This window comes from Rhinopithecus bieti, unplaced genomic scaffold, assembly GCF_001698545.2.
Source record: "Rhinopithecus bieti isolate Rb0 unplaced genomic scaffold, ASM169854v2 scaffold_2254, whole genome shotgun sequence".
Lineage (NCBI taxonomy): Eukaryota > Metazoa > Chordata > Mammalia > Primates > Cercopithecidae > Rhinopithecus > Rhinopithecus bieti.
Window position 1 is genome coordinate 4,942,099 of NW_016803982.1, and position 13,868 is coordinate 4,955,966.

The 13,868-nt window shown below is 46.5% G+C and overlaps 1 protein-coding gene across 1 annotated transcript in view; it reads right to left on the bottom strand.

The window, feature by feature from the left end:
* FARP1 (FERM, ARH/RhoGEF and pleckstrin domain protein 1) overlaps window positions 1-13,868 on the bottom strand; it is a 328,142-nt gene that overhangs the window by 51,899 nt on the left and 262,375 nt on the right. The window contains exons 8-13 of the mRNA XM_017862101.1: window positions 13,481-13,628; window positions 10,829-10,924; window positions 9,188-9,351; window positions 8,422-8,490; window positions 5,612-5,687; window positions 3,847-4,093 (exon numbers count right to left, since the gene is read on the bottom strand). Coding sequence (XP_017717590.1) covers window positions 3,847-4,093; window positions 5,612-5,687; window positions 8,422-8,490; window positions 9,188-9,351; window positions 10,829-10,924; window positions 13,481-13,628 — 800 coding nt within the window. The remainder of the gene's footprint in view (window positions 1-3,846; window positions 4,094-5,611; window positions 5,688-8,421; window positions 8,491-9,187; window positions 9,352-10,828; window positions 10,925-13,480; window positions 13,629-13,868) is intronic.

Genomic DNA, 13,868 nt, shown 5'->3' on the forward strand with positions numbered 1-13,868 from the left:
CTGCTGGCTTTTCCTGACTGAGCTCTTCCCAGTGACACTGGGGAGACCACATCAGCTCAGCAAACATGCTCCACCAGGCTCAAAGAATGTACAAACGGACTCTTTGGCCAATGTTATGGAATCTTTATTAGCACAGGACAAGCTCCTCTTGAGGCAAGTAGTGACTGTTCGCAGCACATCAGGATGTATGATAAACAGCCTTTAAACAAACTGTAAGCACCATTAATTACACCAGGATTGCTGCTTTTGTAAATACTGGCCAAGAAGCAGAAACTGAGTTGCTTGCCTGGTACAAAGCCAATGAGGGAAAAACTCTATGAGCAACTCTTAGAGTGAAAAATTTCGTCGATACAGAACTGAGTATACTGCCATTGATCAACTGCTCTTAAAACACTTAGATAAAAATCACTGCTGTAGGAAAAAGCAAAACAAAATAATGGTTGAAGCGTGTTTCGCTCTGGGATGCTTATATTTGATGATTCCTGTCATAGGCTGTGTAAGTTCATACCCAGCGAGCAATCGTATTTCATTATCAGACTGCTGTATAATTAGAGTGGAAAAGAAAATTCATCTGAACAAACTACTTCACAAACCACAGCATTCCACACTGGGTTCTGTTTAACTCACACTTCACTAAACACTCATATAGCAAATTGACATTCTTTCTGTGTCTGAACAGATTATGCAAAAATGTGTTATAACTGCAAAACCCCCACAATATAAAAAGAAGTAGTTCTTCCCACCTATTATGGCCTGTAATTGCCTAAGTCTACTCGATCACTAGTCTCCACATCTGATTTGAATTATTAACTCATATAAGACTCTCCAAAATTAAAATACTGAATCAAAAAGCTCCTATTGCACCAAGATATCATACAGGCTAAAAAAGTGAAGTCTAGAGACCAGGTTACAGTTTCAGCTTTGTCATGCAACAGCTGTATTACTTATGCAAAGTCACTTAACTTTTTCAGAACAAGAAATGAAGGTTTGCCCAGATGAACTTCTGAGGTCCCTTCCAGTTCAAAAAATTCTGTGATTCTGTTAAATACATAAATTTAAAGCAAGACGTAAATAGACTACTTCAATGAACAACTCTCAAACGATCCAACAATGAGCTTGATTCAATCAGGCACTGAATCAAATGATTAGGAAAACAAAAAAAAAAGTCTGTATAAAAACGGATTAAGTGTTCAGATTCTTTAAAACCGACTTCTGGACATTCATGTGGACAAATACTCATTTGTGAATGAGATGAGCTGATACCCCTCCATTTTCTACGCTGCTGCCAAATTCTACTCGGTGTCCTAAGCACGCTTGGTTCTCCCCTTGTGATCAGGTCACGTGATGAGCCCAGTGAGGCCCTGGTATGGTTGCACATCAGGGAGCTATCATTGTTAGGACTCTTTTCAATAATTTTGTAGTTACTTAGGAACTAAAAATTTTATTCTACAATTTATCCTTTTTTTTCCCCTAAAAAAAGTACCTAAGGCTGAAAAGTGCAAAACACAGGCATCAAGAAAAGCAGTTTGTTTGTGATATTTTTCTTATTCTGCAAGCAAGCCAAAAATTTAGCTAACACTTTTACTGTATTCCACTAGATTCGAGAAGGCCTGGGTAAGAAGTGGCCCTGGCTGCCCTGGACAAACAGCTGGGAAGGCCAAGAAGCACTCCAGACCAATGAGATCAAAATCCCTAGGGTCAGGGTCCCGGCGTCACTAATTTTTAAAATATCTCAGAAAATTGCAACGTGCAGCTAAGGCAGAGAAACTTCAAGTGAAAACAAGGCTCTTTAAAATGCAGGAATGCTGGGTGAAAGGCAGTGACACTGGTGGGCAGGATTTAAAAAGAAGTCAATCTCTCTCTCCTTACACTTTCTTTATTCTGGCTCAGAGAAACATCCAAGTATCACTATTCCCAACAGAGGACACTGTTCACAAGAGTGTGAATGGTAAGACTGTGTCCATAAACCAACCAAGAGCAACCATGCTGGAAAACAGTCCTTCTTTGCGCCGCGCACAATTCAAAGGCAGGCATTTAGTTTGTTGACCTACTGGTGACAACAGTGCCTATTTCAAGGTGTTACTCTTCCCCACATCCTGCTCAGCAGTATTTCAGTTTCACCAAGAGATTCTGAGAGGCAAAATTGTACTTCTTAAAACATAACAATATGATCCACCAATGCAAACCTAAACCAAACCAGCAATCCCAAGTAGATTACAATTCATGAAGATTTGACAACTTTTCTAGTATTTCACAGGAAGCCTGGGAAGCAGAAATAACCCCCAATTCTTCCCATTAAAATATTCATTATACTTGACTAAAGATTTCACCAACACAATCTCAACTAGCTATCAGTTTACATTTGGCCTTGAAGAGTGTCAATTCCTCACTTCATGAGGCATGGAGAAAGCAGCCCTCCTTTTAAAAAAGGGGAGAATGGGAAACCGATCCCTTTCCTGTAATCTCAAGGATGCTTCAAACTCTCAACCAACAGGTAGGTGATCTGCATAATTGAACATACACAGAAAACTGCCATCTAAATATAACACACTATACACACGATCAGATTCATAATGAAGTGTTTCTTCCTAGCCTTCAACCAGCAAAATAAACAAGTTCCTGGGAACTTGTCACTAGGACTTTCTGTTTACCTTGTCCACCTTTTCTGGAAAGCAAGCCACTTATGTGAAGTTTTGTTTTTCTTAACGATTTTTAGAAGTCAGGCAGACCCTTTCAAACATGTGCCTGTCCAAAACCTCCTCTAACAAATCTAGACTACAAATGAATGAGTCACTGGAACAGATCAGCTCTAGGGAAACCCTGGTCTCGTGACCCCAGGTTGCTCGGGCTGAAGACTTGCCTCCTGGCCTCCTCACTCATCTTCCTCCAGTTCCTCAGTCAAATACAGGCCACCCAAGGACCCCTGGCTTCTCAGGAGGGACGGGGAACACAGCACTGCGGGGTTACCAAACACGAGGGGCTGGCTCCCGGGGCTCAGCATCTCAGAGTCTGACTCACTGGACTCTGTCCCACTGCTGGTGGAGCCCTCGGTCACTTGCAGAGGTGCCAGTTGCCCTGCCATGCCACTGGCACACACCGACTGCACGGCAGGGACCTTGGAGGCTGCACCCACGGGGGTGGTGCCATTAGCCAGCCTTCTACCCTCGGGAGCAGCTGCACTGGCTTGCCCCCCCTTCCCACGGCCACCAAGCCCATCCATGGCCTCCGGGGTAAATGCTACCTGGCTAAGGATGAGTGGATCTGTCTCTGACTTATTATATCTACCAGGAAGATTCCGCAAGTATGGCCTTGGCGAGGTGGGGGAACAGTGTTCATAAGGAGGACCCTGGCCCGGGAGAGTGTCTTCTCCCATACTCCCCTCTCTACGGTCATGTCCATTTTCAGAAACATAGCCTTGAGACCCAGTTCTGTCCCAACTCATATTTGGACTTGAACTTCTGCTGCTGGGAGACAACGGGGTGGCCAGGGGGCTGTGACCAGCAGAGCCCTTGAACATTTCATCTATGAGAGAGCTATGCCTTGGGAGTCGAGGGCTCCCGCTCATATCAAAGGTTATGTCTGCTGAATCGTCATCAAGGAATTCTCTGGAAGAAGGCCGGGAGGACTTTGCAGAGTGCGGGGAAGCCCTACGCCTAGCCGCTCTTCGCCCCTCGTCCCTGGACAGCAGATAGACACCGCTGGTCAGATCACCCTCATAATTGTCATTTGTTTGGGACCGGGACCGGGACGCTTGTTCTCTAAGAAGGTCGTATTCACTATCTACGTCACTGCAGTCAATGAAAGGAATGGAATTACTGCTGCCTCTGGCAGCCCGCGATGCTGGACCTGTGCTTGGTTGCGGGGGCCGAGGTTTACTCTGCTGGGTCCTATCCTTAACGACCTCCTCCTCTTCCTCTGCGGGCGCCGAGGCGGCTCCGTCCACCTGCTTGTTACCCGCGGGGCTTCTCGGCGCAGGGCTCGGGCGCGACCCCGGCTCCCCCGGGGAAACCTTCGGTTCCTTTCCTTGCTGGCAGCTCTGGCCCCCTGGAGATTCGGCACCTTCTCCAAACGTAAGGCTGGCGCTCTGCTGAGACTGGGTGGGGTGGGGAAAAAGGTGCAGAGAGATGGAGAAGAGGGAGACTGTTACTCCAAGGCTGAAAACAGAAAAGGAGAGCCAGCGCCTCCCGGAAGAACACCCGAGGCCTCTGCGGCGGGAGGACTCCCCGGAAGTGCTCTGACATAACAGCAGTCAGGGAAGCACATCTGGGCGTGATCCAGAAGGTTCCTTCTGGGCGTGGCGGCTGACAGCATTGTTCCTGGCAGCACAAGCCAGGGCCGGGTCTCTGCTTTCCAGGGCCCACCGACTCATGCTGGGGTTTGTTCTTCTTTTCTTTTTTTTGGAGGGGTAGACAGGGTCTTATTCTGTCACCTAGGCTGGAGTGCAGTGGTTGCAATCACAGCTCACAGCGGCCTCAACCTCTTGGGCTCAAGCAATCCTCCCAAGGAGCTGGGACCACAGTCCTGCGCCATCATGTCCGGCTAATTAAAAAATTTTTTTTTTTGTAGAGATGGGGTCTCCCTGTGTTGTCCAGGCTGGTCTTGAACTCCTGGGGTCAAGTGATCCTCCTACCTTAGCCTCCCAAGTGGCTGGGACCACAGGCATGTGCCACTACACCCAGTTAATTTTTAAATTTTTTTTATAGAGACAGGGGTCTCCCTATGTTGCCCAGGCTAGTCTTGAACTCCAGGGTCAAGTGATCCTCCTGCCTTGACCTCCCAAAGTGCTGGGATTATAGGTGCCAGCCACCACACCTGGCTCATATTGGGCTTGTAAAGCTTCTATGGAACAAGACAGCCCTTCCAGCCCACAGGGGTCTCCAGGGAAGGGTGGGCAGGCACATCAGGGACCCCTGAAGGCAAGTTGCCACAGTCATCAGAAAAACGACAAAGGACACTTATACTTCTCAGGGCAGCCTGGATGGGGAAAGGGGTTTTTTTGGATGCATACGATGAAACCTCCTTCATATTCTTCCCCAAGTTTCTTTTTCTCTTTTAAAGAAAGCCCTGAAAACTTACCCAGAGACCAACTCCAGGGAAAACGAGCTTTTGTCACCCTCAGAGCAAGAGTGATAATGTCTCTTACTGCCAATTGTGGTCACTGCCCTGTAATACAAGCTCTGGGAACTCGCCGGCCAGTTCTGTGCCAGCAAAGGCTTCTGGCCTTGGCACCAGGCAGGAGCTACACCCATTAGTTACAAAGCGGGTCCCCATCTCTTCCCACGTGGACCCATTTAGCTGGAGAGCCGGTCTCAGCTCTGCCCACTGCAGCAATGGTTCCGCTGCTGAGCTGAGTTCTCAGTGGCTTAAGAGTGCTGCATGGGAGATCAGAAGGCAGCTGAAAACACAACACACTCCAGGGTCTCTGAGCCCAGGCTGCGGGCACACGGCACAGAGCCTATGTCTGGTCAAAGCCAAGGCCCATAATCAGATTCTCATCTGCTAAAAACCTCAAAGGAAAGGATGGAGAACCAGAAATCCCACTATGAAGCCCAGGGCTCCGTGGAGGAAGTGTGGGGAAAAGCAGTTATCATAGGACAGCGCCGTCACTGACCTGCTCCGGCACTTCCGAATTCAGTTCTGTAGACTGTGAAGCAAGGCTCCGGACAGAATGAATCTTGCTGTGCTTCCTGGGAAAAATCACACAAGATCATTAATGTTAGGTGAGGTTTTTGTTTCTTTTTTCTTTGTTTTAAATGCAACAAAGGTCCTTTTGTGGGACGCATCAGTGCCTTCCTCAATAATGATGGTACCCAGAGCCGCCTTTACAAATTCTACTTGGAAACAGACACGCAATCATCCTTTGATAGCACTTGCATGGCCCAAGGGTTATTTACATCTTGGAGAAGTTCTTAGAAGCCCTTTTGGTAGTTTTCATGGTGCAGCTGGTAAAGAAACATTTAGCAACTGAGCAAGACCTTTCTAGTTAAGGGGAAAGTCACAGAGAAGGGAGGACGTGGCTGGGCACTCCCGTGTTCTGAATGGCCAGCTATGGTCTAACAATATGAAATCAATTCATGTACTTTAGGTAATTATTTTCTGGATCAGTTCTATAACAGAGGCAATTACCACTCATCCGCTCACTCCATCAAAGTGGTAAGTTCAGAGGAAAAGGCCTGCCCTCAACAATAGAAGGAACTGACTTTAACAGCATCTTGACACGTCTCTTTCATCTCTTCCCTCTCAGTCTGCCTATTCCCCTTTTCCCTATCAAACAGGCACTCAAATGCTCAGGTCCTGAAATTCGTGAGACTGTATAAATATAGATTCTATTCCCAGATATATCTAGCTCTTCTTCAAAATACTCCAGGTTAGCACAGAAAAGCTCTAGAGATCCACATTCTGAAACAGAGAACTGGGCTACTTCTTACATGGTCTTCAAATACTAACCATTGACTGCCCAAGAAAATGATGGGATTCATCTCCACACATGCCTGCAAAAAAGCCTCCTGAACATGACATTTCTGGAGACAGGGCATGAGAAAGCACCACAGAGTTGCGGTAGAAGGAAGATGCAAGGATGGCCACAGAAGCAGGTTTATTTCAGCAAAATCAAAACGAAACACTGAAATAACCTGGATGGTTCTCAATAGGGAATCAGAGAAATACAGTGCAGTATCTTCATACTACTGTATGGCCCTTAAAACAGATCTCAAAAAAAAAGTAGTATTAAAAAAGCAAGATGAAGAATTATATACAAGAGTACTAATACGAATGAAAAGAACACACTCACAGCGATTCCTTTTTTTGGGGGGACAGGATCTCGCTCTGTGGCCCAGAGCTGGAGGGCAGTGGCACAATCTTGGCTCACCGCAGCCTTGACCTCCCAGGCTCAAGCAATCGTCCTACCTCAGCCTCCCAAGAAACTGGGACCACAGGCATGCACCACCACATCCACCTAATTTCTTTCTTTTTTTTTTTTTTTTAGGTAGAGATGAGGTTTCGTCATGTTACCCAGGCTGGTCTCAAACTCCTGAGCTCAAGTGATCCACCCACTTCAGCATCCCAAAGTGTTGGGATTACAGGCATATGCCATAGTGCCTGGCCTCCACAGCAATTCTACACACTCTTTTTGGATGCAGTAATATGCATAGAGAAAGAAGCCTAAATTTGGCAGCTGCCTCTGAGGAGGGGAGAAGGGAAATTACCAGAGCTGGTGGTTCAAGGGGTTTTGCCACGTCTGTAACGAGAGCTGCAAATAAACGAAGAAGAAAAAACAACCCCAGAAACAAATGTGTCCAGCTGTTAATGGCTGTTAATTCTAAGTAGTAGGAATCTGGGTGTTTGCTGACTTCTCTGTACTTTATTATAATTTTTTAAATGTATGAAAACGAAAAAAGGTTTTTAAAAACCCTTCATGCACTAACTAGTGCTCGAGGCCCCATGCTTTGTTCCTTTACCCTCCTCAGGTTCTGCTGCTCCGTCCTGGAGCACTGGGCTCGGGAGCTGGCTGGCCAGAAGCTGCTTAGCAGCTATGAGACCTGGGCTACTTATTTAACCTGTTGGGGACTCAGTGGCTCCATCTTTACAAAGGGAATAAAAGAACACTGACCTCACACAGCTGAGGTGAAGACTCAATGAGTTCACACAGGCCTAGTGCTTGGAACAGCCTGGCACACACTAAGGGCTGTAAGTGTTTGATAACAACAACAGCAGCAATAATAAATCCTGTTTCTGGCTGGGCATGGTGGCTGTTGCCTGTAATCCCAGCACTTTGGGAGGCCAAGGCGGGAAGATGGCTTGAGCCCAAGAGTTTGAGACCAGCCCTGGCAACATAGGGAGACCTCACCTCTACAAAACATTAGCTACAAGTGGTGGTGGGCACCTGTGGTCCCAGCTACTCAGGAGGCTGAGGTGGGAGGACTGATCGAGTCCCAGAGGCTAAGGCTGCAGTGGGCTGTGATCACACCGCTGCACTCTAGCCTGGGTGACACAGTGAGACCCTGTTTCGAGAAAAAAAAAAAATCCGGTTTCTGCTCATCCAGATTTACTTAATTAAAAAGTTCATAGACATACTTTCAGTACAAATCCCAAATTATTGAAGGACTCACCACTGAGCTAGTTTTTATGACCCTTCATTCCCCGCGGTGACATCCTGAGCCCTTCTCTCCTTCTCCTTACTAATGTCCTCGCCCGCCTCCCCTGGTCCTCTCGTCTGCTCTCATCTCACTCGCGAGGGCATGCCCCTGGGCTCTAAAACCTTCATCTCTAACACTAGACTTGCTGAGGGTGACTGAGACTGTCATTTACAACTCAGGGGACACCAAGTCTGAAGTCTGGGTGAAGAAATATTTAGCAGCAACAAACATTACCTGGCGAGTCTGAGCCTTCTCAGACTAGAAGCAGCATCGAGGCTTCTCTTACCTTTCAAACTGCACCTTCTTATGTCCTCCTTCTTTAACATAGTCGAGAACCTGCTTCTGAGTCCGACCACTGAAACAGAGACCACAACAGGGAAGGGGAGAAATACCAAGGTATTCTCATTTAAACACGCAAATGATGCTTCCGAGGCTTCACTTTCCCTCCTTCCCTACCTGGGAGAGATGCAGGATTTCTCGGCTAGCCAGGACTAAAAGCAAGCCTAACAGACTTTGTATTTTTGGGTCCATTCAGTCTCTTGATATTTTCCTTGAATATACAGAAAAAAATGTTCAATTAACTAAGCCCACTTGATAACTGTGTTTGGTTACTAAGCAACCATCCCAAGAGCGTGTACCTTTCATGAAGGCAGGGATCATTGGGCTCAGCGCCTGGAATCGTGTTTGACACATGGCAGACAATGATTTGTTAAAAATGAATGGAAAAGTTAACCAATAACGTGCAAGTCCACATATTCTATGAAGCAACACCACATGTTAATAAGACATTTGTACCTCTACAGAGAGAGGAAATCCTTTCTGAGTTAGAGATTCCCGTTAGGCGTTTACCAGGACTGGGTGGCTTTGCCTAGTGCCTCTCTGCTGCTCAAACAGAGCCCACTGGGATTACGACACAAGCGCCCCCGCTTGGCCATAGCTCCCGGACACCAGTGAGTGTTCACCTCCCCTACCTGCTGTGTGTCACAGCGGCTGTGAGAGGCAGGAGGAAAAACGTGCACCCAGTAAATGGAGGCAAGAAGTGGCTACCTCACCTGAACCGAAATGATGACCCCCGACTAAAGAGGACGGGCTTGGGCTTTGGTTTGGGCTCTTCAAAAAGTCTAAAGAAGGCATGATGTTCAACGCAGATTTTCCAGAAGGACTTGCAGAAATCCCGACTGGCCATCAGGAATTCCAAGGTATCCTGGTACGCACTCTAAAAAGGGAAAATACAACGTTGGTTTTTTCCATTACCCACAGATACGTCACTGAAACAGGAGAAAAGGGGCAGAAGATAGCTCTGTCCAATAAAGTTTTCGCTGTGTATTTTATTATAGCATGACCATCAATCCAAAGACTTACTAAACTCTAGTTATTCTTAAGGACAAGATGCAGTCCCTAGTCCATCATTTTCTTCCCCAGAGAATCTCTTAGATGAGTAACAGAAACAGCCACGTGGCTTCAATGGAAGGGACACCATCTTTTGACAGATTTCATGTACAAATTATGTTTATTTCGCTTACATTTCCTTGAAAAACAAAACCCAAATACTGGAAGTCCCTTCCTGCCTCCTTAAAATCACTGAAACGCAACGTTCATCCTCTTCCTCACACTTCGTGTCAACGTTGGTTCTTACGTGGTTTCTCTGTAAAGTCGCCCATGGCTCCAGGCTCCAGGCCACCCCAGGAACTACACAGAAAATGAAATCTTTTTTTCTGGAGCACAAGAGTATCACTCTCGGCTGAAAAAAATCATGCCCTTTGATTCTGGAAAGGGGATATGGAAATTGCCTGCTCGCAATTGAAGTGGCCATATTATATAAACCAAAGTTACTACCATCCTTAGCATTCCCAGCAGTTCCAACTATTTTGGGGGATCTCACAGTCATGGGTGGACCCAACTTACAAGCAAGCTGTGCTGCAGTCCTTTATTTATAAGGCAGCTTTTGGAACTCCAGTGAGTTTTCCATGGAAAACCATTTAAAATGGGTATATGCTTCCCAGGTTGGGCCATGAAAGCCTGCTGAACCCAGATTGTACCTAAACTGTAAGCCTGATTGCCATTTATCATCTTCTTTGCTATGGGAAAAAGAACTCTATATGCTGGTTGGGGACAGACGCCCAGGGCACATAACCCACCTCCCGTCACCATTTCCGGCAGACAAAGAAGGGGCTGCTCCTCCCTTCCCGTCCCAGTCCTGGCGTGGGTCACAGCCTTAGGTGTGTTGTGGGAAGTAAGTGGAGAAGGGAACCTAATTAGCCCATGCAAATGAGTTCCACTGGGGGCTCAGGGCCTCCAGCAGGGATTGGGGAAGTCAGTCTATGCCTGGGGTAGGGCAGGATACTGAATGGGGTGTCCAGGTGTAGCCTGGGGCTGGATGCGCAGCAACAGCACAGCCCAGGTTGTTTGTCGGGAGGGGCTGCCTGGATTTGTGCAGGGAAATGACCGTCTCCCCAGGTACATATTCGTGTACCCATTTACGCTCTCTGTTTACCAATGATGGCAGCCCTAGAGTTACCGACCATTTGGATACATATGTCCTGGAGACGCTCGGCGTTCATGTGGACCAAAGCACCTGGGTGGCACTGGCCACAGGTTCAGTGGAAGCCCTGCCAAGTGCAGACCTCCACCCTTTGCAAGACACATGCCATCCCATGGCTCAATGGGTCCCCTCTCCCACCGGGACCACTTACATTGGCATCTGGCCTGAGCTTGATGAGAAAGCGTTTCCTCTTGAAGCTCAGCTTCCGCACCTTGGCCCAGTTGAAGGCATTGATCTTAGTGAAACCCTAAAAAGAAAGACAGTAGCAGTGAGCCAGGAAATGCATAACAAGCAATTTATGAGTTGGTCTGCTTTGCTTATGGGAGCTAAAGGAAGAGGGCTGGCAGGCGATTGCTCAGTAGAGATGCCTTTTGCAGAGAACTCACAGGATCTGTGGCTATCGGATGATACCTGTTCCTGGATCATTATTTCTCACTAATTATAGGATTTTGGCATTCAAACTAAGTCTACCTCTAGGGAGACAGGAAACTAGCCAAGGTAATGACGAGAAGAAAGATAAATAGAAATAAAAACCATGACAACCACCACAATCATTAGCTGCCAGGACTTATGAAGTGCCAGGTACCATCCTGAGGGCTTTATACATCGTATCTTAACAACCCTTATATGATAAAATCCAGCAAGATGGATTTATTATTTTCATTTTATAGACATGGAAACTGCAACATGGATATATTTTAATTTGCTGCAAATGACACATTTAACGTGGCAGAAAGAGACTTCCAAGCACACGCCTTCCTGGCAGGTCTGGTTAACATTCAGCAGGTCTGCAATCAACTCCCCGCTTCATCTACGCTGGTCTGGCTCCTGGGCCCATCAAGCTTCCAACAGCACTGGCAGAACTGAGGGTGGGAGGCCAGGCCTGCCATGTGTCTTCAAGGCCAGCACAGTCTCTGGGCGGGGCTCACATATCCTCATCGTGTGTGGCAGCCAGGCAGTCACTGTCTCCAACCAAGGTGGAGAAACAATGGGGAGCTGCTGGATACCAACTCCCGTCTGCCCAGTCTCAGCTGAAATTAGAATTCCTTTGGAGCTCACTGGAACACCAGGCCTGTTCATTCAACGTGGCAAGAATGAAGCAATGGGGCACTGGCAAGAAGGTGGGTTCCGAGACACAGGCTTTGTAGGTGACTACATTACCCAGGTATTCCCAATACTTAGGGTTGTGTCAAACACAAAGCACATTAATTCAATTGTTAGACACTTCTTTTCCTTAACACTTTTAGAAATGGTTCAGGGTTGTGATTTGAAATTTAATGATAGTACTGAAAACTCCACTTGGCTTTATTGTTTTTCTTTTTTGAGACAGTCTTGCTCTGTCACCCAGGCTGGAGCGCAGTGGTGCGATCTGGGCTCACTGCAACCTTCGCTTCCCAAATTCAAGCGATTCTCCTGCCTCAGCCCCCCAAGCAGCTGGGATTACAGGTGCATGCCATCACGCCCAGCTAATTTTTGTATTTTCAGTAAAGACGTGGTTTCACCGTGCCTGCCAGGCTGGTCTTGAACTCCTGACCTCAGGTGATCCACCTGCCCGAGCCTCCCAAAGTGCTGGGATTACAGGTGTGAGCCACCGCGCCCGGCCTATTCTTGTTTCTCTTATCAGGTACTCAGAGGCTGTGCATGCAGGTCAAAAACTGTCGAGAAAAAATCCGCCTTGAATACCACACTGCTCTCACAATGTCACTCCCTACCACCTGATAGGAAGCCGGCTTAACTCTTCTTGGGATGTGATTCTGTAATAATTATGCTGTCATAAACTTCTGGTGCATGAACACAGAATCACTGGAACTCTTTTGATAAAAGATGAGGCGGAAATATACGCAAACCTGGAAGAGCTCAAAAAAGGGTTTTAGGTCCTGAACACATTTACAACTTCATAACTGGGTGAAATCTGATCCCATTTCATGACAAAGGCAGGTGCTTTCTCTATATCCACTTGAAACTAAAAGCACAGGTTACCCGCTTGTGTTGAAAAGGAATGTACTGAACCGCCTTTTGGGGGTGAATATGTTCATTCTGCTGGTTTTGTTGGGAGTTTTACAGGATATACACATATATAATAAAATCCTACTGAACTATGCACTTCAAGTGTGTGCACTTTATTGTATGTCAGCAGTACTTCAATAAGGCTATTAAGAGAGAAGCAATGATCAATGAAACAGTCCAATAGCAGAATGATCAACAGAACACACCTTTTAGAGTGCAGAGAATCACTATGTCCTTAAGTAGAATACAAGTAAGAATTCAAGCGCAGTATGTGTTTCGCTACAAAACTGCAAGAATGTGGCTTTTATGAATTTATAAAACTGCTATATCTTAAAAGTGTGCCTAACACTCTTTAAGTATATCTGAAGTCCCAACCAAACAAGCTGGCTCAACCCAAACTGGGTTTGGGGGGAAAAATGAAAAGGATCACATTACAGCAAAGTATCATCTGTAAGTGTGAAAAACATGTTTATTCGGGGACTTAAAGTCTCGATTCCATTACACTGTGTTCTAAGTGTAGGTTCATGGAGAGCTACATGTTTCTGTGATGCTACAAAGTCAATAAAACCAAACAAATCTGTAATATGGATTCCCCAAACAGGACAAAGGTAAGTGAAATAGAATCTGGGAGCTGAGGGCCTGGGAAACAGAAAGCCTGAGATGAGGTTAATTTTTCTTTGTTCGCCGAAAAATAACGATCAGAGGTCTTGGCCCACTGAAGATGAATCAGAGTTGAAGGGCCAGCTCTTCTCTCTCTATCACCGAGAGAACCGGGCGGTGTTCTCAAGGCTCTCACCTGAAACACTAGAATTCCCGTGTTGGCAACGGCCAGGTTGATCTTCGTGCCTTCCCTGTCCTTGGCCGGGTGCAACCGGATTCCATACATCTCCAGCCGACGGGCAATCTCTAGGAGCTGGAAATCTGATTCTGCTGGTGTTTGTCCACTGACAAAACAAAAATTAAAGAGAGAGGCCAGGAGATTTGAATTCCCTGTGTCTGTTAATTTGAGATTAAGAAGCTTCTCCTGGGAAATAAAAAGGCATTTCATCACAAACACTGGGGCTACCCGATCAGATGACACCCAACCTCCCATTCACTGTAACCCAAAGTCTAGCAGCTGGACAAAAGCTCCATTGCCATGGAACATAAAACCCCAAAAGTCTCCAGACTCAGCCAGTTTTTTT